This window comes from Phalacrocorax aristotelis, chromosome 17, assembly GCF_949628215.1.
Source record: "Phalacrocorax aristotelis chromosome 17, bGulAri2.1, whole genome shotgun sequence".
NCBI classification, from domain to species: Eukaryota; Metazoa; Chordata; class Aves; order Suliformes; family Phalacrocoracidae; genus Phalacrocorax; species Phalacrocorax aristotelis.
In genome coordinates this window covers 11,378,493-11,404,858 of record NC_134292.1, presented here as the reverse complement: position 1 = coordinate 11,404,858, position 26,366 = coordinate 11,378,493, and the positions used below count along the sequence as shown (strand labels likewise).

The window sequence follows — 26,366 nt, the reverse complement described above, 5'->3', positions numbered from 1 at the left end:
AATGTGCAACCTCAAAATTAAAAAAATTTGGGTAAAGTTGAGCTACCACCGATGTACCATACCCACAGCTGGGCATGGTTCAGAGAGCATCCTGGCTCTATACTAACGGAGGGGAGGGGGGACTTCCCAGGGCTCTGCAGCTCATGTGACAGTGGATTGAATGTGGGGTTTAAGTTCTGGACTGGAGGGGTTCAGTTTTGTTTTGCTCTACTCCTTCCTCCTGTTGGTTTGGAAACGGCATGTTGGTGGCTCCCTCTTTCTCCCCTTTCTTCTCTCTGTCCAGTCCTGTGTTGTGAGCTGCTGGAAACGCGGAGTTCGTTTTCTGTCTTCACTGCCTGGAGAGTACCTTTGCGCACTGGGATAGATAGTGTACATAAATGATTGGTCTCCAGACAATTTTTCAGTAAGAGACTAGTAGCATTCAGGCACCAGTCAGCCTACTGTTGCTTCTTCTAGGTGCTCTACACAGGAGAGTTTAGGTCTGTAAAGCAGCGACAGACTGGAACACCCAACATGAACATCCTTGTGCTGCTGAGGACAGCTCAGACTGCTAAAACAGACCAAGCCTGCTGGGTTTCTGGGAAGAAACGAAAGTTTCCTGCAGACAATTCATGTGAAACAGAACCTCTTTTAATAGAACTCACTTACGATAGGAACAAGCCCATCTGTCGTTCTGTGCTTCGTTGTTTTGAATAAGAATTTCCTTTTCAGAAGCTTCATCTGGCAACTTTCTGCTTTCCTTTGATTTCAGTTTTGAAAATCCCATTGTCCCATGTGCTTTCAAGTTCAAAGTGTCCAGAAGTATCAGAGGGAATGTGGTGTTCCTGCAGGAAAAAAAAGTAGCTCTCTGCATGCGTGTCCTTCCAGACCTTCTGCCTCATTCTTTTTATTTTGCCTCCCTCCCTGCAGCTGTTTTAAAAAAAAAAAAAAAAAAAAAAAAAAAAGACAACCTTGCCCTGAAAAGCTGTGACTTCTCTGCCCTTGAACCTCTCTGTGTCAGCCAGATCTGTGCTGGGGCCTGCCCCGCTCTGTATTCTCCAAATTTACATATATACGAATCCTGGGCTACACTTCAAAACATCTGTGGTTCAAGCCAACAGGAAATGGGTGTGTGGTAGAGAGTAGCTTTTTTTCCTTTCTTTTTTTTTTTTTTATTCCCGGCAGATCCATGCCCTGCTTTCCCAGACTTATAAGAGGGAATAATGTGACTATTTCAGTTTCTAGATCTGACCTTTTTAAGATTTAGAAGCCCCAACAATGCAGTCAAATGTACCATGGTTGTATGGGAGCAGAGCCTGGAGATATCCATGCGCTTCGCAGTTCAGTGTTGAAACACAAGTGATTTTTGCAAACTTTCTTTTTGGGACTAAATTTTCAGTGGAGCTTCAGGTTCTTTTCAGATTCTTTCGGGCTCAGGTCTGACACGTCCGTACAAGCAGGTTAGGTGGCTGGCTGAAGGAGAGGCTGGCCTTGTTAGGGGAGGATGTTTGTGAAGGAACTGGTGAATAGTACCTCAGCCAGTGAAGTTCCATTTGCTGTGCAGCTGCTGGTTGTAAGCAGCATGGAGAAAGCTTGGAGGTTGTGTTGTGGCTGACTAAGAGGACAGCTTAGCGCAGAGAGTTTGTTGCTCTGCTGGCCGGGCATTCCTTCACCTCCCATATCAGCTCAGTAACTTGCTCCTGGTACACCTGCTTCGGAAGCATCTACCCTCTAGTGTTCCTGAAAGATGCAAGCAAGGGAGGGGCTATGAGTCCTCCAGCTGCAGGGACACGTTTTGTGTACTACTTGGGTACCTGCCGGCTGTTGCCAGCAGTTTCCTAGGAAGCTCCAGAAGCACCACCTTGTAGAAGTACAATACTTTAATTCTCGTAAGACTGTCTTGTTGTCCCTACAGCCAATCTCTCAGTCTGTCCAAATACAGAGAGGGGGAAGTGGGGTGTAAAACGATCTCCTTATCATATTGTTAAGCAGTGCCATGCAGTGAATGCGCTTCTGAATTTTAATTATTACTTTACAAAGAATTCTTGAGATGATGAATGATGCTTATGAGTAACTTCTAACCTTGAGACTAAAATTCTGTTCGTGTTGATTCTGCTTTTGGAAACCTGGAACTATTTCCCCCATTGCTATTGTGTTTTTCTCCATTGCAACACAGGAGAAAGCGTATTTCTAAGCAGTCTGCCTTTATTAAGCGTTCAGTGGGCGCTCTTTTGTATTGTGATCAGCGTTGTGTTCGTTGCTGTACTGCTACCTGTTTCACAGGTCATTTCACATGGCTTTGTTGTAGGTTTTACAAGCGATGGGGTATCCAACTGGTTTTGATGCAGATGTGGAGTGTATGAGTTCTGATGAAAAATCAGATACAGAAGGTAAAAATGAAACAACGTCTTCAATCTCAAGCAATAATACTGGCAATTCCACAGCTGACACCTCCGCTACCCTAGAGGTGAGTATTGCATTAAAAAGTACAAGTGATAGAGAGGGGTCAGGTTTGGGTTTGGGGTTTTTTTTTTCTCTATCCCCAGAAGAGAATGGTGTTTCAGGTAGGGTGGTGGATGAGGAATTAAGAGATGGTTTTCAGTCTCAGATCTGCCGTAGGCTTTGTGTCACTGTGGGCAAATAACAGATCTTTGTGCCTCCTTTCCTCAAGTTTAAGGTGTGTGGCCATCTTGTACCATAAGACCATAAACTCTTGGAGACAGGTGTTGTCTCTTCTAGTGAGCTTATGTATGATCTTACGACTGGGACAGCTCCATCTTGTTTGGTGCCTTTTGGTAATGCAAATTTCACAATTTCTGTTTTGTAATAGTGGGTTTGTCAAAAAGGTATGCTTACAGAGGCAGTCTTTAAACTGATACACACGAAGAGCAATGAAAATATAAAAATTCATTAGGAGTCGTTAAGTAATGTAAAACCTAATACCCCTATGCATATTGAATGGATGAGAAAATGCTGCACTGAAAATGCTCCAGTTTCAGTGTAACATACTCTAACTTTGGCAGTGGTGGCTGAAGTCAGGCACTGTAAGGAGCATGCTGTGCTTGTTTTCTCACTGAAGTTGTGGGAAATAGAGTATTCCTCAAAGGATAACATTCCAGTAACTTCAGTAACTTCGGCGGAAAGTCCCCAGGAATCAAGCTGTGGTGGGTCTGTAGTACATTAATTGGATATTTCCTTAAAGTATTTCTGTTATTTGTTTCTTTTCACCATTGAGAAACCAGGAGGTTTTAAACTCATGCTTAGGCGTCATCCTTTTCACCCTTCTCTTCCTGATTTCCGTGGCCAGTGTCCATAATTTCCACCAGGGATTTTAGAGAAGCATCCTGTGTAAAGACTGAGTAACAGCTTTAATTTGTGTATTTGTCTGCCCAGTAGCTCCGTGGCAAGTTCTCTGGGGGCTGTACTGATAAACTGTTGTAGATCGGTGCTTTCTTTTTCATTCTAATGCTTTTTGCCAGGACTACAGGCATTGTGTGGTGCAGATATAAGTAATCGTCCTGTTCTCTGAATACATGCCACAATGTTAAAAACATTAATTTCTTCAAGTGGAAGCCACTTAATCTCCAGACAGCACGTAATCACGGACAACTCAATTCACTTATGTATTTAGTCCACCGAGGCATTTCCAGGGAAAGGAAATGGGGTATTTTGTACTCATCAAACGGATCGGTTAATTTTCCCTTAAAATTTATTATATTTTATCACAAAAGTGGGTAATATTTGAAGGTGACCAAGATATTTCCCAAGCTGCATGACTTCGGGTTTCCATGTTTACACATTTGAGGCACTTTACTTTCAAAGAGCAAGTCCTGTTACTAGGACTCCTGAGCTTTATCCAAAAAACGAAGTTGCTTTGGAAAATATTGTTTTGATCCCTTAATAATTTTTTTCTTCATTAGTGAGTCGTTTGTATCTGTAGCTGAGTGCACTCCAGTGCAGGCTGATACACTGGTGCACCAAGACCTCCTCTTTCCAAACAGTTACAGATATTTCTGCTGAAACATGTGATCCAGGATATGAGACTTCTTCAGTCAGAGCTCAGTAGTGCCAGGAGGTAATTAGATCGAGCAGCAGAGATGTGTGCAAGGTTGGGAAGGCTAATCTCTCCTTCAGTGATAAAACCTTCGATTTCAAGGAACTTGACACCGTGGCCTCAGCTTCAGCTTTGGAATCCTTCAAGGTTGAAATTCCAAGTGCAGCTGGGGTAATGCTCAGCCTGTGCAGACACCAGACCAGGCCATCAGGACAGTAGCTCTCACCAACAGAAATAAAGAGGGTGTGACTTCTTTTACATTATTGTTTGCCCCCTTGCCGTTCTTTAGCAAAGACACTTTCCATCTGCTGTTCTAGCACAGCATGTTATGCTGAAGCCAAGGCAGTGTTATCTTTGATACAGGTCCGCTCCCGGGAAGCCTGCCGAGGCCTGCGTGTTGGGAAGAACAAGCTATTGCAGAGGCTTGACACAGTGATAAGGCTGCCATTCTTGAAGCAGCTGGCCCTGTGGTGCTGTAAGCCGCGGTGCTGTAGATGTTTGTCTGCCTTCTGAAGGGATAAAGGCTCTAACACAACACCATAAATGTCTCTCTAGGTAAGAACTCAGGGTCCTATACTCACAGCAAGTGGCAAAAACCCAGTGATGGAGCTCAATGAAAAAAGAAGAGGTCTGAAGTACGAGCTCATCTCTGAGACAGGTGGAAGCCATGATAAGCGCTTTGTGATGGAGGTGAGTGAAGCAGAATTAGAGTTGGTAGGTAGGTTTATTAAGAGTGCGTCAGTCTTTGGAGCTGCTTGCTGCTGCAGTTCAGATTTGTTGGTATGTTGCTTTTTGCAATGCACGTCTCTGGTGGTGACGTTTTCAGGTGTATCTGAATACATCTTACTCTTACCTCTTACTGCTGCTGTGATGTCTGAGGAAAGGAATGTCTTTTATGCTTTAGGAAAATACAATTAGAATTAAAACTGGATTGTGACAGCCCCAAACTGCATCAGGTTTTGACATGAGGAGGAGAAGGGAAGTAGAAGATCCACAGCTTGGCAAAAATACCTGGTTTGCAAATTTTGCAGACACACTTGGTAGCCCCATGTCAGTGGCCCGATTCCGATCTCCTGTTGCCAGCTTACCCAAGGGTATTTGGAATGACTGTAGCAGAGGGCAAGCTCATTTGATTTCTTCATCTGCTTGTGCTATCTCTGAAGTAGCACTGGGCTCTAAAGCTCTTTAGCATCCCAGTTAAACAGCGTATGTATGGTGTAGGCAAAGAGGTTGGTGTTAAGGCACTGATAAAGATGAGGGGAACCTCAAACGATTCCTAAAACCTGTTTCCTAGTGGTATTGTTCATGCGTTGAGAAGCTCAAGCATACTGGCTGAATTCAGTATCACATAGATCACATAGATATACTGGACCTCTTTGAATTGCACTTGTAGTTTCCAGATTCCTAATATCTGAGACATAATGGTTCATGGGATCACTTGGGTATTCTTTATCAGCTTCCTAATCTAGAAGCAATAGAAATTTATCACATAAAACACTAAGGATTTTTTTTTTTAAATTACTGAAGTGCTTTATGGACGGCACATCATGATGAGTGGGTGCAGCATGATATGCCCAAGAATAAATACTAGGCCTAAACTCATGTCTCAATTTTCAGGTAGAAGTAGATGGGCAGAAGTTCAGAGGTGCAGGCCCAAATAAGAAAGTAGCAAAAGCAAGTGCTGCATTAGCAGCACTTGAAAAACTGTTTTCTGGGCCTAATGCAGCAAACAACAAGAAAAAGAAGGTTCTTCCTCAGGTAAGAGTTGTTATTTGCTTTTCGGACTGCTCTGTTATCACAGCTCTGGGTTGTTTTTTGATACAGGAACTTCTACAGGAAGCAAGTGATTTCAGTCTCTTGTTTTATGCAAACATGTAAGGTTTCTACTTGGATTTTTCTGTAATAATTATTGTAGTATAATAATATAGTCTGATAGTTGGGACCATAGGGTGGGGAATAGAGTAGAAAAGGAGGCACAAAGAAAGAGGGGTGCTGATTAGCTGGAGGAGACACACTAAGGTCAGCGGTTCCACCAGTGATGATGTGGATGTCTCCTGTATTTCAGGCCAGAGCCATAGTGTGCTCCTTCATAGGGTAAGGTGCGCAGACTGAGGGGATAAGTCATTTATAGCCAGGTAAAGGCCTTAACTCTAGATTTGGGAGTCAGCTGAAATTTTTGCACCTTCTTTGCATCTTTTCAACTTTTCATATGAGTCGTTTTGTTTGGTGAGGAAGACTTGTACAATAAAGAGCTCACTCTTGTCCATTAGGTTTAACAGCCACAATGGTCTCTCAAACCTATTAAGATTAGGGTTGAACAGAGCAGAAACTAATTAAGAGTGTTCTTCCTCCAGAGGACTACAGTCTGAACTAAGCCTTCAGGATTACAATTTGTGTCTCTTTTGTGCAAATACATTTGAATCAGGATTTTCTGGTCATTTCATGCTGGAGCAGAATGTATCATAAAATACACTTACAAAAGATAACAGTCAACTCTAATTTTCATTTTTGTTCTGTAACTAATAAGTCCTCTCCATTTCACTAAGACCTCTCAGTTTCCATTACTGTGTCGAAAGTCTAGTCAATGAGGAAAACACTACCTGAAAATGACCTCTGATTGAGGCACTTCCTAAATTCTGATTTTTCTTTTTTTTTTTTCTTGTTGTTCATGTCTCCTTTTTGCAGCAGGTCATTGGTGGCAATAACTGCCAAACTTGGCTTTGAAGACCTGGATTTTCATGATTTTATTGTTTTCAGGGGGCAGCTAGGGCACCTAGTACAGCAAAGCTGTGCTCTCATGCAGTGAGCAACAACAGCTTCTGTAACTCCTTGCCGTTCTTTTGCGTGTAGGTGGTGACAATGGGAGAAGGAAGGTGGCATTCTAGTAAAGCTAGGTTAAAGCAGTCTGGTGTTGTCATGAGGTGGTTATTTGTCTTTGGGGTGAGATCCAGGCCCTGCTGAAGCTGTGTCAGGTCAGAATGGTGGGAGAGAAGCAAAGACAATGTACATCAAAGAGAGGAAGTTTGTAAGGAGGTGGGAAAGACAGCAGCGAGGCACAGCAGAGAAAGGGTCAGAAGCCCCCGGTGTTCGTTCATGCTCACACAACCAAAATGAGGTGAATAACACCCAGTCTGAGTGAAGTGAGCATGCTCCTGGGCTCAGTGTGCACTGCTGTGCCCTGCAGTCAGTCACCTGGCGAGGGACTTCCTTGGCTCCTGTCAGTCAGATGCTTTAGGACAGTACTTCTCCGGTCTCTATTCCACCTTTAACAAGGCTGGTGCATCAAGCATGTTTAAAGAGATTTTTAAAAGGTGGTGATTTAATGCAGATGGCCTTGTATTTCCAGCAATGCTTTCACTTTCTGAATTGCTATTCTTTATTACTCTGGCCAGACTAAAGGGGTTGTCAATACAGCTGTTTCTGCAGCAGTCCAGGCTGTTCGAGGCAGAGGACGAGGTGCTTTAACACGAGGGGCGTTTGTTGGGGCAGCTGCTGCTACTGGATACATAACGCCAGGTAAGGCATGACACTAACAGCTAATAGTTTGACTTTTGTCTGCCAGGGTGTTCTTTTCCATGTGTGTCAGTCACCTACATAAGTGATTTCTTCAGCTTTAATCATCCGAGATAAAGCAGGAGGGAGAATTCATGGGGCTTTGAATAAATCAAAGAGCTGAAAAACTGGCAGTACCTGCCCTTTATGAGTGTACAACTTGAAGCTCGGCATGCACAGAGCACACAGTTACAGGCATTATGGCTTTCCTGGCTTTATTATTTTATTATATGTTGTCTTCATAGTTCACTGCTGTGGCACAATTGCCAAACTCCCTTCCTAGCCAAGAACCTCTGGGACCGTGTGCCCTTTAGCATTAGGAGTGGCTTTCCCAAGAAACCCTTGTGGAGATGAAGTTGGCAAGCTCAGGAGTCACTGTGCTCCCAGAAACCTTCCACACGAATTGCACATCCTGGAGCTTCTGTGGTGGCCAAAAAAAAAAAAAGTAAAAGAATTCCCATTCAAACTCCGGTTAATTCATCATCCCTGCTGCATTGGTCTGATTAGTAGAAACATCTTTTGAAATCCAAGGGCCTCCTGGTTCACACTTATCCTCGGTGCTTACTGTGCAGAGCAGATGAGTTACTAGTCAGGATATCTCACTGCTGATTCCTTAGGGCAGGTTTGCAACCATGAGAAGCAAAACTTCAAGAGGTGAAGTGCTCAGCTACTGCTGGCTGGTACAAAATAGTGTAGGGTTTTTTCTTGTGCTGTTTTGTTTTTAATATGACAGGCACATAGAGTGTAAGGTGTTAGAATGTAAATGCAGGGAAAAATTATCAAAGTGTTCACTTTCTCATTCCCCTTACTTTCCAAAGTGCCTTGGTCTGTGTGACTCTCCATGTCTGAGGCTTGCAGGTGACATGTAAAGGGAATCTAAATGTTGTCTTTCCTTGGAATAAGAACCACAAATTTGTAAGAATGAGATGCTGGAGATTCCTTAATCAAAGCAAATCCAGTAGCTTCCAAAAAAATAAAACTTACATTCCTCACGCTCAGGTTTTCAGATTACAGCATGAGCTCTAATTATACCCTTCAGCAGTTCACACATGCTAATACCATAGTCCTGTTTGCTAGACTTGCTTCCTGGCACAGTCGACAGGATGTCGTCTTCATTGTTCCTGCATGTTGATGTAATTACAAATATTAAAATCCAGTAATTCATTTTTAATGGCTGTTAACATTGTTTTTGGAACTGTCTTTCTGCCTGAGGAGTCATTTATGAGACACTTGAACCTGCCAGGGGCATGCTTCTTGCCAGCATGGAATAACTCCAGAAATAGGTTTACTTTCCCAGCCACTGTAGTTGTTTAGCTTTTATTGGCCTTGGCCTTCACCGATTATTTCTCTTCATCCCCTCTTCTCAGAAATCTCATGCTTTTTGTGATGGACACAAGCTATCCCATCAGAAAAAAAAAACAAACTGTAAAGCCTTCATGCACTACTGAGATGTGGTAACCAAGACCAGTGTTACCACTGTGGCTTTTTGTCTCACTCCAGAGTCATGCTTAGCTCTCTGGGGAAAAAGATACTGTGCTCTGTTTGCCTCCAGGTGTTCAGATGTCCTTTGTGAAACTTTCTTTTGTCTGTTAGAAACAGCAGAGAAAGCAGAATTCACAGCACTTTCCTGATGGTGATGTGGTATCTGCCACAGGCATCTAACATTCTCCTCTTTATAACAGAAGTTGAGGAAAATGACTCTTCTCTGCATTAGGCTGTATTTTAGGAAGAACATAAGCAAATATGGGATGTCTGGATCATGCTACGTCTATGCTCTGACAGTACCGGCTTGAGGGCTTCAGTTGAAAGAAAATGCTAAGGAAATGAAATATGGAATTTAACTCTCTGATGCTGAGGCTTAAGCACGTCATTGGGTAGCTTGTTCTTCAAGCCACCACGTAGAAGCATTTTAGTGTTTTCAGCAAGATTTATATGTAGTAGTGTGAGTTTGTTTTTCCTGTGGTTCTGCTTCGTATACCAGAGTGGGTGGCTCGCTGTGTGTTGGTGTGCAAGCAGTGACTGTCGTCAGATGCTGTAGGAAACAAAACCCATCCCTGATCTGTTTATATTGCAGGCTACGGAGCACCGTATGGCTATAGCACAGCTGCGCCAGCTTACGGTATGTATAGCCCAATAATTAACAAACTAGAAGTGATACAGAAACTGTTGTGGCAGTCCAAATGTGGCAGTCCAAGGAGAAATTCAAAGAGATTAAAGCTCTTAAACCATGACAACAACACTTTTATGCCATAACCTTGTGGTTCTTTTTTGGTTGGAGTAGCTTTTTTGCCTATGCTTTGCCTGATCTGTGGAAGGACCGCTTGTTCTAATTGCCTGTTCCCTTTCATACTGAAACTGAATTGAAGTAGTTTTCTTACTTTTTACAGCCAATCTATGCTCCATTCAAAGACTACCGAAGGGCCTATTTCAGCATCTCTGACCAATATTTCCCTAAATGGCATTACAGTAACATTGGCGAAATGTTTGTCCTCAAGTGTTAACTGGCTTGTGGACAAAGCTCCCTTAATGCCATCAACTCTGTGAAATCTCCAGTACAGTAAAAGTCTATGTGTGTATACCCCCACCCCCCACCCCTCGCAGGCTGAAATTCTGCTGCTTGGGACAAGCAGAATGGTTTGTGCGTAGCTTGCACCGTTAGCAGTCAGATGGCGAGGAAGCTAGGACATGGTAATTTGCCACAATGCTTTTTACTAAGAAACATAGTGGTTATTAGGCTGGCAAAGCACTGGTTTCATGAATATTGTAAAATAAACTAATGATCAGAGAGCTACGATGGAAGGGTTTTTCTTAACTCCGCTTTTCCCTACCCACCGGCTTTTTTTATGCTAGACTAACAATGCATACCTCTAACCGGCCCTTTTGGTTACTTTGAATGAGGTTTATGTGGCAATGGGAGCAAAGCAGTTTGGAGTCGGTGATATGTCCTGGCACACAGAAAGCGAGCCCACCAGACCCCATCCCCCTGTCCTCTCCTGTGGCAGGGACTGGGTAAAAGCCTGCTACTCAAATGGCAAGTTGAGTACGGTTCAAGGCCTGCAGTTTTTCCTATGGGAAACAGCCTGCAGTTTGCTATTAATTTCCTAGCTTTTGTAGCATTTGCAATACTTGTTCCTCTGAAATTTGCATAGCTTGGGCAATACCAGCTCCCCCGATAGCATTACAAAAATTAAAAGTATTTTGGAACGTTGATTTCATTACTTTCTTGTAGAGATATGAGCTATAAACAGTGGAGGAATGCTGCCGCTTTGTTGGAGATGTTCACTTGACTAAGGCCAGCCGCTCCTATTCTGTACTGCAGTGGGAAGGGAACGGAGAGCGGGCCCATGGGCTGCACTTAACACGGTAGAATTCTCCTTTCAAAATGAAAGTAAATCTCGAGTTTTAGAACTCCTGCCCTGTTGGCTGGCCCAGTGCTTTGGCAGAACAGCAGCCGGCAGCAGCGCTGTCCCACTGAGCGTGCTCGGTGCATTGTCTTTTGTGTTGTATTACACAAGGAGCAGCGACGTGTTTTCTCCAGGGAAAATGAAAGGAAGTTTAGTTCAGGGCTTACCTCACAGTAATGGGTTTTTTAAAAAATCCCTTTGGCTCTTTCCAAGCCATAGTCACAGACTGTAACTAAGACAAGCGGAATCTGAATGTATGTACTTTTACGAGCGGGGACACAGTGACAGAAGAGGAATCCTTTCCCTGCCGAAGAAAAGAGTACAATCGTTACCAACTTCCCTTGCAGCTTTTCTTGCTTTTTCCATTCATTCCTTCTGGTTTGTGTTTTCTCTCACGATGCCTATTTTGGGAGCTGGATTTCAGTCACTTAGCTGTGTGTATGTGACATATCACTGACTTCAAAGCATTGTGGAATTGAATGCCCCCATTTTTCACATAAAGAGTTTCTGTTTTTAATGTCTTATGATTGTGATGCGAAGTACTGGGATAATGCTTTTTGGCTGTAAGGTAAACATGTCTCTCTGCCTTTGTAAGCTGTTGCATGTTGGGAAACTTCACTTTGATCATCTGGTGCTCTGGAATACCTGCTGTTGCTGCTTTGTGATTTCTAAATGGATACATAGGTTAAATACTAGAATTTAAATAGGAAAGATTAAAAAAACAAGCAAACAATTGTGCAGAAGTTTGCGAGGCCACAAGAACTCTATAATAATCATGAAATCAGGCAGATATTAATCTTTCCAGATTTGCCACTTCAATACAGGAGAGGAAATGCAGAATAATGAAGCAGATGCAGAATTTACTGTAGGTGCTTGATTTTTGGCTGACCTACCTGGATGCTTATCAAAACTGCTCAACAGTTTCCCTCCGGGTTCTCTTTTATGCACAGCAGTGCCTGTCTAGAATATCTGCAATTGTAACTGGCCTGTGAAATTAACTCAGAACATAGAATGAGATAGTGGAGATTAATTATCATAAAGATGATGAAGCAGAGCTTCACGTCCAAAAGCACACTCTGCTTTTGGGACTATTGCTGACTTTAGTCTTACCAACCACCAGGACAAAAATGAAAGCAAACTTTAAACTAACCATCTGTTGGAAATAGCGCGAAGTGTTGAAGTGTTACTGTTTATGGGACTCTGCACCCTAAAATCACATTGACTGACTGATCTGGAAAAGGTTAATGAGAACACTACTGTAAGCTCTTATCTGACTTTCTTGGATCACTGAACTTATTTGGAGTCCTCTCCCTTTCTTCTCTCTGTAGGTTTACCCAAGAGAATGGTTCTGTTACCAGTTATGAAATTCCCAACTTATCCTGTTCCCCACTACTCATTCTTTTAGCAAATGGCAGAAGCTAATTCCTATTGATTGAACAACACAGTACAGTACAGAATGTTAGAAGAAAAAAAGCCTTTTTATCCTGTTTTCTTTGAACACATACTTGAGCAAAGTCATTTGTAAAGAAACATCTTTTTCCTACTTTTTGATTTTAACAAAATGCAAATTTAGTTCTCTAAAACTTGAAAAAAATGTTCTGTGAAATGTTACCTCATTTTCAAATAACTTATACCAGCCTTCTGTTATAGGGAAGAACTAGAAGCTTAAATCTTACGTTTTAAATGAAGTATCCGATTATGTAAAATTAAATTTGTGAAGGATGTATAGAATATAAAACACTGATCACAAATAAACTGTTTTGTTGTAACACAAGAGTACTGCCTGTTTCCTAATGCAGTCACACAGATTCAGTTAATGACCTGTACTTGTTGTAGGGTTATTAAATGCAGGGCATAGTTCTTTAAAAAATAAAAACTAAAAATAAAAAAAAAACCTCACACAATAGAAACTTTACAGTTAACATTTAACTTTGTAAATATTATGGTGTGTAATAAACTTAGTAAAATATGGGTTAAAATATTGTTTTATCTTATTTTTTATAGTTAAGCATCAGTACCTGAGTTTCCTTAGAATCTTTAAGATCAGCATACTGTAACTGTGGTTTTAGACACAGTCTTAATTATCCAAGAAGGCTTTTCACTTGTACACAAAACACTGAAAAACAAACGAAACAAAGGGAATTAATCGTAGGCTGTCTCTCTGTATTAGGTTGCATTCTGTGAAATAAGTATCAAACAAGGGAGGTTCCCACAGAAGGACTTTTACGTAATTACAGGGACACACAGTTAAGTCTGTATTGCCCAGAGAAAGGACAACAATAATGTTACAATCAGGTTCTTTAGAGCTCAAAAGCTGCTTGTTTTCCTTTCTTTTCTGTTTTTACAAAACAAAACAAAAAAAGAAAAAAAAACAAATTGCATTTGTTCTTGTGGCCTTCTTCACTTTTAAGATTGTCTGCCCACCCTTGATTTTCCATCCACCATTTCTACAGAAACCATTTTAGTTGTCAATCTTATATCAGAACAAAGGGTTCTCCTTTTCCCCCTTCATTTACAAGAATCTAAAGCAGCAACAAGGTCCCCATGAAAACTTGCTATTTAATTGTCCCAGTTCTCGTTGAGTGCTGCTGTGAAAAGTGACACACTTCAGCCATAGGCCAGTACTTTTCTAAGAGTCGGTGCTCAAACCGAAAGAATCTTCTTTCCGATAAGGAGTGTGTGCACTGTCTGGCATTCCAGGACAGGCCCCAGCTCCACGCTGTCTCCATGTACTGTAGACTTCTGCATAAAAACTGCTGTGGGCTCCAACGAGGGGTTCGAGTAGTCTTTATTAAGGTATCACCCCACAAAATAAGCAGCATTGTTGGTTGCACTTCTCTACTCAGACCTCACCCGTTGCTTTTCAGTAGGTTCGCTTTAGTTCATGCGCTTTTCAAGGCTGCCTTTATACACTGTCCTCCAACAGACTGCTGCTGAGGCAGGGGGAGCTTTATATATGAAGAGGGTGTAAGAACGGTGCTTAAAGCAATGTAAAGTTCCTCCTCCCCTACGCCCCCCGTTACAGGGAAAGAAATATTAGAAAAGCTTAATAAGGGGTGGCTTTTATAACAAGCTGCTTTTCTTGGAATTAACCGCAGCTGTTATTCTTAAGCTCAGTATTTGCGCTGAGGAATGTGTTTATCTCTCAAATGGTTTTTCTTCTGCCGTAGCTTTCGCTTTCGTTTGGTGTCGGTGGTACTTTAATAAAAAAACGTACATCTATTGACCAGTAGTGGCGAGCCTGCTGTTGTCATCCATGCGTTAGTGTTGGAATAAAGAGCAGGGTCTTGGGGATGTAGTTAAATTGAGCAGTGCTCGTAAATCACCGATATGTTTTGCTGGCCTATGGATGAAAGGAAGCCATCACGGAGCAGAAAAAGCATGGCTGATAAGAGCCCATTTTTGTTAATCAAATATTCATTAAAGGAATTTTTTCCTCTGCACACATATTTTCCCCCTCCCCCCTCCTTCTCTTTTGGAGTTCCCCTGATTGGCAACTGTTTATAGGTTTGTTTTTTTTTTTTTTTGAACCCCCAGCTTTGTAAAATTTCAAACAAAATATTCTTTGAACCAATTCTATACGATGACCATTCGTAAGCCAAATAACTTGTTCTTATTTCAAAAACAAGGAGGGCGCTATGCTCTTTTCCAACATGATGGCAGTCATTTCAGATGATTTATAGAAGTCATTTTTTATTTTTTTTGTCATTTGTTGGGAGTTACTAACCACATTGTAAACTTGCCCCCTTGCTGCATATTTTACATTTCTCTGCTTTACTGAAAATATGAATGAGCTGTCAGTTCTTTGTTTAGAAAGTGGTAACCTTGGAAGTGTTAGATGTTTCAATACCTTCAAAGAATTAAAAGTGCCCATTTTACAATGAAAATTCCACTTGCAGCTGAAAGAGCAGAGAAATTTAAATGGAGCTTTAGCTTCAGCCAGTCTCTGAAATTAACATGAAGTTTTTGCTTCTCTGCTCTTTTCCCACTGTAGGTGGTTTTTTCATTGACAGTCCCTATTGCCAGCCTCTCAGCATCGCACCTTTTATTATTCACTTGGGCCCTCAAGATTTCTTCTCTGACTTCTAGAACCATCAGGTTGTGTGGCTCGAAATGGCATTTTGTACATGTCTTAAAAGCAAGAAAAAAAACGTGGCTTGTTTTGAGGTTTCTCAACTTCAGACATGGAATCTGAGCTTTTTTCTTTTTTTTTTTTTTTAAGTGTTTTTCTCACTTCTTGAACTTTGTTCCATTTAATGAAAAGCAATACTTACTCCAAGCCACAGTCCTTTCTTTGGGTACATAGCAATAGATGTGTATATACTTCTGGTTATTTCTTTACACTAGAAGGGAAAGACTGGTGTGTTGGGGGAGGGGGGGGGAACCAAACACCAAAACAAGAAACAAAACCTAGCGGAGTGCCTGCTTTAAGCAGTGAATCCTGCATTTATTTTCACTATCGAAGTACTTTGGAATTTTAATACTATGACTGTATTTGCATGTTTCCTATAAAAATTGCTACAAAGACTTGCAATGGTCACTCTCGAAGCAGTAGTGTTTTGGACCATTGTACATGTCAGCAGACATGAAATGTAGCAAAAAGGCAGAAGAAAAAATAGAATATATATTTTTTCCAAAATCATAACTAAATGATATATTCTCTCTCTCTCTCTGTCTCTTCCCCACATCATTAATATGAGGCACAAAAAGGGTAGGCCTGAACTTGACTTTCAAATGGATTGCTTTTGTGTCTCATAAAATCATCACCAAATGACAGGAAAACATAGTATTTGGTAAACATTTAGTTCAAAAAAGCTTCGCTGCTCTAAATTTATTGAGTTTTTTCCCTCTTAAATATTTGTATGTTGATATTTTGAGATTGTGAATCGGCAATCAGCAATAACTGAAAGGTGAATGGTTTTTTTTTAAAATGGTATTGGAACATCTATATGTTGCAGCTTAAGACTTTTAAGCAGTTTTCAGCAGGTTAATACCACTTTATTCTCATTCTCTCCGGACCTTCATAGCCATATGCACTTGTATAAAATAAGCAGAAATGTAGTGACTGTAAGCTGAGATCGTGATATAAAAGGTAAGAGATTTTATTTTCAGCTTAAAGAATATTTTTATTGCTTTTTTTCTATACTTGTGACAATCTTATATATGGCACGGTTTTATTATGTCTTGTTTAACTGAATGTTTAAACAGGTAATAAGTAGGTCTGAATTCCAACTTTGTATTTTTCAAGGCCACTTCAAATATTCCAGTTTCAGTTAAAAACAAAAATATTACATAACACTTTTGAGAAATTGTTTGGTTTTATCAATAGACTGTTCTCCTGCAAGTATTTTTCTCTTGTGTAGCATAAAAAGCTGTATTGCTACTGCTGTGTGTCAGGCACTGTATTCCCTGCGTGCCTGTCGGAAACCCTTGGGTAGGTACCAAAGCCATGGCCGTGGCCTGCACTGAAAGCCATACCCTGGTTATAGGTACGTGGAGTAAAACTGACAGGAGTAATGTGTGATATTATCTAACTAATACAGAGAGAAATTATTTCCCTGAACTATTAAAGCTGAACTCCAAATGAAGAATGAGAGACTTTGATGATATTACAGTTAAAATCTGCAGAGATCAAATTACATTAGGCCAAATTAATTCGTGAAGCAGCCAGGTTTGCTTTCCTCTTGTGGGTGCAGTGGGAGGAGAGGAAGGCAGGCAGGCAGTGATTTAACTCTGCATGAGTAATTTGCTTAGCTGTGGTTTTCTAAAGCTAGAAACTAGGATGCAGCCATCCATAAATAATTCCTTTCAGTTCTGTAGTAAATGTTTTAACAAATATTTTACTTGGATTAAAATGGTTCTGGATTATGACCTATATGGTGCACATGATATGTGTAGTTTTAAAATACTAGGGTTTTTTTTTAATTTGCCTTTATATAACCTTGCGTTATGCAAAGTTGCATAGTACAGTACTGCACAATTGCAGTACTTGCAGTACTTGAAGTTGCTGGAAACAACTTTTTATATAAAAATGGTGGTTAAAAAAAAAGGGGGAGGGAGTTGATGATGTTGTATTAGCATTTTAGGGTCTCAATTCAGAGATGAAAGCATAAAAAAACCCTGATCACAGTTTATACTGATGTAAAACAGGAAAACACTTAGTATGGAATATGTAGTAGTATATCAGGCTGAAAGCTTGTTGTTTTGCATCAAAATGTAACAGCAAAATTAAAATATATTTCATTTCAATATTGAAAACATCAAATTCCATAAATAACTGCATGTGTAGGATATCCATAACTCAAGATATGTCTGGATAGAATTCATAGGCTGATGTAGAAAAATAGCTGTTAAATACTGTTAGCTTTTGCTGCTATTGGCAAACATCTGATCTGACGAGTGGCCTGTATTTTGGCACCTGGGGAAACAACCCAAGGGACTGTAGCAGTGACTCGCACATGAAAGCACATAACCATTTGATTACATTTGCAGGTGCAGTCGATGAGCCATCAGAATGTCCTTCCCATTCGGTGGTGCAGATTTTCATCTGCTGTTATCTTCAAGGTGCAAACGTGGGGCTCGGTCTGAAGCTCACTTAAAATTCAATGCATTCTTTCAGCCTGTCAGGCTACGCAGTCCTGATAGCAGAGCAGCAGGCTGCTCTCGTTCCTTCGGAAGACAGTATTTTATATGCGCCAAGGCAATGTTAAGGGGCATTATAATGAACTTCTCATGAGTATTCCTTTCCTAGGCTTACCCAATGTCAGTCTGACAAGCACTGTCCAGTTCAAGGACTGATCAATAAAATGTCTTGCTGACTCTTACTTGATCTGTTTCTTTGTGGCCTGTACTTGGCAGCTTAATCCGTTTGTATTGGTCTCCTTCAGAACTGCTTTGATGTGAATTTCCATATTTTTCTGTCATTGCCCTTTTAACTCTTACAATCCTTAGCATTCCACTCTTCCACTTTTTTTAAGTTCTCACTTTGTTGGATCTTCTCTTTTTCACTGAAAAGATAGTAGATTTCTCTAACGCATTGGTGTTCATAATGCAAGCACTGATGTCCAAAATTTGTCCGCTCACCTTTGCTGCACCCCTTCTCAGTAGGATAGACACCATTTCCTGACATGCAAAATACACAGTGTACTGAAGACTCCTAAATCCCGAGGTCTGCAGCCACCTGGAATCAGTGATAAGCTCCTAAGGTGCGAGACTGCCTAGGAGCCTGTCTCATCAACAGTGGGACTTGAGCAAAACATTCCCCTGTACTGAAGTGTCACAGATGTAGGCTCCTTAAGTGTCTAATATATTGATATCTGAGAGCAGTTAAATTCTAACAGTAGGTTTTAACCTAACTGAAATACCAGGCTATTATCTGATGAGTAATTTGGGTAACATCTGCTTGATCAATGTTGCAACAAGCACTGTTTTCCTAAGATGGAACTAGAAACTCCTTTCTTTTGCATAATACTTGCAGGTTTCCTTTTAAAAGCCTCCTCACAGGAGCATGGTCTGAAGTGCCTTTTCTGTGAGATTAGAGGTCTGCTTTACAGCTGCTGAGCTTTGTACTTCAGATAGATATACCCAACAGCCAAATATGTAAACCTGGTTTCATATGCTTTGTGCAGCTGCTAGGATCATTGCCTATTTTGTAGTACCTTTTTGGTGAAGCAGAAATGTTATAGTTTGAAGTTCTGGTTCATGGAAAAGAATTCTGAAAATGTTCCTTTCAATTAGTACCTGTATCAATAGGATACCAGGGAAAGTCCGTGCCCGTATGCTACCCACCTTAACTCTAGTTTTAGCTAACCAGATGATAGTGTGTATTTTGGGAGATGGTGTCCAGCGCTTAAAGGATTAAAAGAAGCCAGAGCGTTACCATAAAGAATCGACCTGTTTAATGTGTTATCTGTATTGGAGGCGATGGCATTGCTATTGGCTTTGGAAGTACAACACTGAGCTTCAGTGGTCTGCTCAGTTACCATTGAGGAAAGTGAGGCTATTTAGGGAGCAGGGATAAAATAGGACCGTTACAACAGCATTTGTTTGCCTTTAGCTGCTCTTGCGTACAAACACATCATCAGGCAGGTACTTGCTTTCCCTTTCTACCAGTTTGGGTTTCATGGGACCGCATGAGGGAGGAATGTCTGTATAACCAGCCTGTTGCACTGGCTGACTGGCGTCAGCACAGTGCTTCTCTCCAGCCCATCTCCCCATCAGAGAATTTAATCCCCGTTGACTTCTTACACAGTTGTAGCACTGGTGTAAGAGCAGCATTGATATGATCTTGCTATGAGGTCATACATTCTAGAAGCAGTGTGTTCCTTTGTTTTGAAACAGGTGAAAACTAGACAGAAGTATTTTTTTAGAGATTTGTTAGCACATGACTTCAGGAGACAGCTGGTGTTATCACACATATGATACAAATCAGCTGGTAGCTCCTTTCCAAAAGTGCATAGCTCTGCAAGGAGCTGGCACCTCCATTTCACCAGCTGCAATGGTCAAACAACTCAAGTTTTAAACAGCAGTCTTTACAGATGGAAACCCTTAAGTACTGTGTACTGCTATCCATACCTCAACATTTTTCCTCCTGATGGGTGAGTGGCAGCTGGAATGCCTGTCATTTTCCCAGATATACAACTGTGAATTTTGAAGAATTTTGAAGGTATTCGATAAAGTAGGACTTCAGTCCTACTTTGCCAGCCATACGAGTTTTCTCCAGGAACGCTCTATCTAGAGACAGTTTTAAGGCAACCAGATTGGTTTGGAGGGCTTGGCTAGCTGAAAGCATGGCGCATGATGCTTCCTGCCATCTTGTCCTCTCTCTGCCAGTGCCTGCTGTCTTCCTTAAGCACACATTCAGGAGCTGGAACACGATGACCTTACTCCTGGGCACTGTGCCACATGGATGGAGGGAGGCCAGCCTATACTCATGAAGGGAATGTGTAACACGCGGCCTCTGTTGCCCGAGGAATTTCTGTTGGACACAGTGCACAATCCAAGCCTCACAAAGGTAATTTAGTGCCTGGGTAGGTGGTTCCTAATCTGTCTAATTTGCTGTCATGTAGCCAATGTGAGTTAATTAGATGATTCAGCAATTGTCATGGCTCCCACTTAATGTGCTACAAACCCTGCTGCTGTGACTTTCACTGCAGTTAAATACCTTTGCTTCTGTGAATTCTGTCTTTCCCTGCCTTTTCTGATCACCTTCTAGCATCCCAGTAGTAACTGATTCTCTCAAGTTATGGAATTGTTACATAGAAGTTTCTAGATTCTTCAGAACTTTTTATCAGCCTATGAAGAGCTTCAGAGAAACAAGTTTTCCTACAAATATTTCAACGTATTCATGTGCCAAGGGAGTATTTCTACTCATTTACAAAGATCTGTGAAAATAACTCTGGTGTCTCTGATCTCTGGAGACTAGGATTCTTTGAGACCAGTTGCCTTCTGGTTGGAAAAAATATTTAAAGTGTGTCTTAATAAAAGACTATGCCCTCTAGCCACCGAAAGAACTTAACGGGAAAAATCCACAAATCTAAAATTATTTGAGGCTTTTTGCTTTCACTGAACTGTTGAGCAAAATTTCCCTGAGCACAAGTTCCTTGCATTACTAGGAAGTAAAAAATTAAGGAAGAGTGGCATAAAGATTTTTCAAGTGGTCTAGGAAAAAGGCCTCCTGTTTGTTGGCTGTTCTACTGTGGAACATCTATCTCTTGGCACTTCTAAAACTCCAAGAAGCAATAAATCTGAGCAGCTTTAGCATACACCCCTGAGCCAGTCCCAGCAATGTCCTTTGAGAGTGAGCCTGGCAGTCCCTGCCTTTTCAGTTACTGATCCCCTGAAACAGTGTCCCTTGCTTCACTGGTAATTCTGCAGCTGCACTTCTGAGAGCCCGTAGGCTATCACAGTCTAGAGGTGGGATTCCTGAACATCTCTCCAGAACTGTATAAATGAAGAGCAAGAAGACAATATAGTATTTCAGTCTTTACTCAGACAAAATGCAAGTTTCCCTCTGCCTCTTTTGCTTGCTAGGCTAAGGTACGATCATTTGGTTTTAGAAATTCCTGCCTTTAGTAGCTAAATTCCCTGTAGACAGTTGCCTGTTACTTAATCAAGGGAAAAGTATGTCCCAGCCTCAGATGAGTTCCAAGTCACAGCAGCAGCTTACAAAAACAGCTACTATTTCCGGTGGCTCTGGGAAACAGCACAGGAACTCTGCTGCAGTGGATTCTTTTGGATACATGATGAGATACGTAAATATGAAGTTCAGATTGCTGTCCTCGGTTGTGAAGCTGACTAAGGCCTCTCCTGTCTGACATCAAAAGAATGAAAACGAGCTCTCAGCTGGACTCACTGAGGAGTTCTGTTAAGAACGGTTGTGCTGTCTTAAAAAACTGTAACTCAGGTGCAATGTTCAGGGGACAGACCCTCCCAGGCTTCCTGCTGAATCAATCTATTGAAAAATGAGATACTTTATTGACTTACTTAAAGCAAAGCAGAGGGATAGTGTAGTTCCATCCTCTCTCTACAGTATATGAGGCAGCTTGTCTGACAGCTCATTGGTTTTGTTCTTTTGTTTTGGCACATCTAGTTTGCTGTGAATCTGATCCTTACTGTGAAGTGGAAATTGTGTTATGGTCATTTTAGAGGAATTCACTGCAGAAGCTCGGCACTGAAGTCCTATGCCTATGGATTGTGGCAGCAGTTTTCACTTGTACTTTCTTTAGAACATTAACATCTTAAGCTAGTCATTAAGCATTTGACATAAAAGAATTGTCATCACGAAGCTTTTTTATTACTTAACCCCAGAAGTTATGTCTCTTTAGCTTTATTTGCGTCATCTAAATCCATACCTATTTATGTCCAGGTTTTCTAGTGCTCTTGAAACATCTTCCTTTATCCCATTCTGCTGAAGGAAATGGGACTGATTCAGCTGTTCGTTTGTCACTGATGTTTAAGATAATACAGAAGCATGAGCAAGACACATATGCTTGTTCCTCTAGTCTGGGGTCTTCTAGGAGAAAGGGTGCTTTTTCTATTCGGCCTGTCTGATACTGTGTAGGCAATGCAATGCCTTACTAAAAGTAGCTGTGTGAGTTTTGTAAGAAGTTCATCATAGTATAAGATTTAAATCCAGTAAAGTGGGTTTTTTTCTCCAGTTCCCGTGGCTGCATGAAACATTCGGGCGACGTGTTTACCCTAACGTTTAAGAGGAGTTGAATGTCCAAAAGTGGTACATGGAAATGTGCAGTTCTAAAGCAAATTTCTTGTTTTGGATGTTGTTTTTATCTTGTATTTGGTGCCTTAACTCTGTACAATCTAAAGTCATATATACTGTACCACAGGCAGTTCAATAGTTAAGTGTACTTTAAAAGAACCCATCAAGCCTAGTCTAGAGAAACTGTTGAAAAGACTAAAGCCTTCTCAGTGGGAGAGTTCTCTTCACATGTTTAATTAATATTCCATTGATAAACAAGAGTTGCAAGAATTAAAGAGCATATAAAAATTTTAACCACAGACTGAGACTGAATTTATCTGATTTCCAGCTTGAAAGGTTTGTGGCAATAAAACTATTAAAGGTACAGTCTCTTCTATGCTGTGTAAGTAAACAACGTCAAAACATTTTATAGCTAACCAGAAGTGCATGTTTGTGAAAACCTCTGGACTGTTATCTCTACTAGAACAAATTACACTAATTCTAAAAGGCACTAATGGAATGTAATTGGCCACCCTTCGTTCGTTGGTACAGGGGAGTTGGAACGATAAGAGTTGCAATTAAGTTTTAATTCCAAAATAGCATGTGGACTTAAGCCTCGTTCCTGCCTCTTACCTGGATCTAGAAGCTCCAGGTGCCTTATGCTGCTTTGCAGCTCACGAGGTGTAGCGCAGCTTCTGCTTGAACACACGCTTGCTGGATGCATCTGGTCCTGGTAGAATGGACGGAGGCAAGAGAGAGAGAGAAATGAAGCTTAGAATGCCCTTCTTCAGCCTTAAGGGTTGAGCATCATAGATAAAAGAGGTTGGAGGGAAAGTTGCACTGCCTTTTCCAAGTCCATTAATAAAGTCTGTGGTAAAACCAGGAGGTTTATGTCTACCGTGGTAAACCAGCAGCTTTTGTGTACTAAGAGCAGGGGGGGTGGTATTGTTTTTTAATAGTTTATAAGAAATTAGATAAGAGGTTTAAGCTATCCATATAGCAGGCTAAGAGCTGCTAGTGATGTTGCCACAGGAGATGAATTTTTTCTGCTGTTCAGTAAACAAGTCGAGGATGGAAGGTTTTCCAGAGGAGGGAGAGGAACAGGGGAAATCCAATTAACAAATTCTGTCTCCTGATGCAGCCCTATCCAAAACAGGGAGACTGCTCCAGGCAGTGTATATGGCATGCAACTGAATTTGGGGAGGGAAAGGAATACTGATAACTTATTTCTACAATGCCCACAGTTTTCTAGACAACTTGCTTTTACACAGAACAGCATGGCAACAAGGGAAAGCAGATACTGCTTCCACAGCTACATGTTGTAATGTACATATTTCAGGTCACCAATATTGGTGTAACTAGCTATGACAAAGTAGGTTCATCTTGCCAGAAAAGCATATTCTGACATTCTATCCACTTTTGTTTTTTTAAGCTAGAGGGGAGTTAATTATAGCACTCATCTGTTTCAAAGGGAGTAGAGCAGAAGGTAAGTTTTAACTTCATACTTAAAAGCTGCTATGAATAAATTGATTAACAGTGTTCCATGGAAACAACCTGATGTACTTATTTATTTTGTTTGTGCTCATTTCTATGTTCTTAGAAAAGCACAAGCTCCTGTAAGCATAATCAATACAAAGTTACTCAGGGTACTGTGTCATCTCAGCAGTGGACACTAACTGCATCTTAAGTCAACAGGCACATATAAATCAAGCTTAATTAAGAGGAACAGAACATCTTTGCAGGTTTTGCTTTACTACTGGCACTGTTACAATTTAATGATCTATGCATACAGAAATGTGTGTATTGCTGCACTCCCAGTAGAACTTGTAGTTCTGTAAGGGCATCCTGTAAGCTAACAACGTAAACTGTAGTCAGTGTAGGAGAGAGAGTAGTATTCTTTCATTATTTCCACAAAGAACTGTTTATAAGCAGATGGAACGTGATACTGCTCCAAGCAGAACAGTGGGCTGAAGGACAGCATTCAGAGCAGTGTAGCTTTTGAAAAGTTAGTGATAATATGAATTTAATTATCAACATTCTAATTTGCGGTGCAGATTATTTCCTGTGTTTTCAAACTCGTATCACTGCTTCCTTGCTCAAAATAACAGGAAAAAGACAAGTGTAGTTTTCTAATAACATCTATTGCATGGAAATATATATATAGTGGAAGAAAATGGAGGCTGTACTGCAGAGAGCCTATTCAACTACAGAGCCATTCTCTGGGCAATGCTGCATAATTTAAGAGTGGGTAAATACACCTTCAGGGACAACAGAACAGATGTTTAAAAAAACCCACAGAAAAAAGCCTCAAAGCTTTGTCCAGCCATACATCCATTGTTCCCTGAAAAAGGGGCAGGTACATTCACATGCGCTTAGTGAGTTCTACATCAGACATCACAAAGGTCCTTAAGGACAAATGTTTTAAAGCTAGTCTCCTTTTGGACAGAAAAGGGAGGAAGTTGACTCTGTCTTCCAGTTCCAAAGTACAGTGTCTTATTTCTGATCCTAACCCTAAGTCAATATTTATTGATCAGACTGACTAAGCCTTTTAGGTCGACAACGTCTCTACGAAGCAATTCTGTTCTCTCAAGCCTCTGCAGGGGCCAGCAACTGGTGCTTAACTACTACTTCCACTGCAGAATGTCACACGTCCTCCAGCTGTCCCAGAGCCATTCTGGGACACTTGCACTTCTAAGAGAGCAACACTGCTGTGGGGGGACTGTCAAAAGCACTGAAATACTACAACAGAGCAAGTCCCAGTGGGCTGTATGCTTTTTAAAGTCCTGTCCAGTTCTCAGTGACAAAGTTGAGCATGAAACCTGTACTGCCAAACGTACCAGCCCCTTAGTGAGAAGGAAACCTGTGGGAAGCAGTCTCGGAAGTGGAAATTTTGAGGAAAAGCTGGTATTTTCCAAGTCCAACTCATAAGCTTTTTTTTTCCCCCAATGGTTGAGTTTCCACCCACCAAAAATCACCATCAGTCAAATCAATTAAAAGAATTGCTACTAATTTGGCTAAAACATCCCCCTTGTATAACCCAAAATACCACCACCCGTCCACCTAAAGACTTCTTAAGCAAAGAATCCTCATGAGGCAGAGCCCTGCTAAGAGTCTGCACAGTAAAAGGCAGACAGGAAATCTGGCAGCACAGTATAATGTGATGTTTCTAATGACAATTACTTCTACAAGAAAAGGAAAAGACAGAGGTAGTGCTTTGGGACAGTGTTTCATGCTCAGCAAGTTTGTAGAGGGAAGGAATGCAATTCTATAAATCACTTGTACTGTATTTCTGTTTCTAGACTTGAATGAATTTCACTTTTCCTTTGTGGGTCAGCATAGTAAACATTAAAGAAAGGTCTATTTTTCTAAATCTCTTTCACCAATAGAGGTCTGACCTGCAGCCAACAGATGGATTTATTTATCCACAGAGGACAGAGTGTTTATTTTTACACTAAGGTTGGATATGGCATTGAATAAAAAGTATGACCTTTGAACTATCTAAACTTTAAATACTATGAACAATTCCGCAGATGACTAATATGGTGGACAATTCCATCTTTCTTCCCAACAAATCTCTCTCTCAAAAGAAGTTACCCAGAATCAAACTTCCAAATGAAATACCACAGATCCTTGTGGTCTAATTACAGACTACTTTCAAACTATTTAAGATTTCTCCCAATCTGTAGTCTGTAGAGAACAATCATGTTAAGCTATTCCTGACTATACTGCAAATAAAGCAACTTCAAATGAAGTAATTCGGTAACAATCTTAGCTATTTATAGCATTAAAAACGTAAACTGAACATTCAAATTGTCTTAATTTGGTAGCAGTTGAGTGGGAAGAAAAATAACTGCACACTGAATTTTAAATTGAGCTGTATCTACTTACTAGCCAAAAAAGCCTGCAAATGTAAAGTAAATGGAATGCTCTTTGTATATTAAGTTGCTTCCTCACGTGATGCTGTACCCTGTACACTTGGCTTCATTTGGCTTCTGTGTTGTGGTTTGTACGCCAGCCACTGTTATTAACTGTACACCACACTTAGACCTGCACTGTAATCTTGGTTCATTTGCCACTGATTGTAACCCAATGCTTACAGACTTCTCTGTATATAAAACCATAACAATGTCCCATTTGCTTCCAATAGCATACAATAAAGGCTTATCTCTGTAAACAGGAA

General features: G+C 40.9%; 1 protein-coding gene and 1 long non-coding RNA gene across 19 annotated transcripts in view; one reads left to right on the top strand and one right to left on the bottom strand.

The window, feature by feature from the left end:
* Window positions 1-22,898, bottom strand: part of LOC142065702 (uncharacterized) — a 26,926-nt gene extending 4,028 nt beyond the window's left edge. Inside the window, exons 1-2 of the long non-coding RNA XR_012663505.1 lie at window positions 22,820-22,898; window positions 13,008-13,105 (exon numbers count right to left, since the gene is read on the bottom strand). This is a non-coding gene — a long non-coding RNA (uncharacterized LOC142065702). The remainder of the gene's footprint in view (window positions 1-13,007; window positions 13,106-22,819) is intronic.
* STRBP (spermatid perinuclear RNA binding protein) overlaps window positions 1-26,366 on the top strand; it is an 87,436-nt gene that overhangs the window by 45,830 nt on the left and 15,240 nt on the right. For 7 of the 18 annotated variants that reach the window (XM_075112143.1, XM_075112141.1, XM_075112142.1 and 4 more), the window contains 6 exons: window positions 2,288-2,446; window positions 4,589-4,723; window positions 5,651-5,791; window positions 7,426-7,549; window positions 9,660-9,704; window positions 12,318-12,763. In XM_075112143.1, coding sequence (XP_074968244.1) covers window positions 2,288-2,446; window positions 4,589-4,723; window positions 5,651-5,791; window positions 7,426-7,549; window positions 9,660-9,704; window positions 12,318-12,394 — 681 coding nt within the window. In that variant the 3' untranslated portion in view covers window positions 12,395-12,763. Of the gene's footprint in view, window positions 1-2,287; window positions 2,447-4,588; window positions 4,724-5,650; window positions 5,792-7,425; window positions 7,550-9,659; window positions 12,291-12,317; window positions 12,764-16,016; window positions 16,082-17,481 lie in introns of those variants that run through there. The other 11 variants (XM_075112127.1, XM_075112128.1, XM_075112129.1 and 8 more) reach the window with 8 other exon arrangements.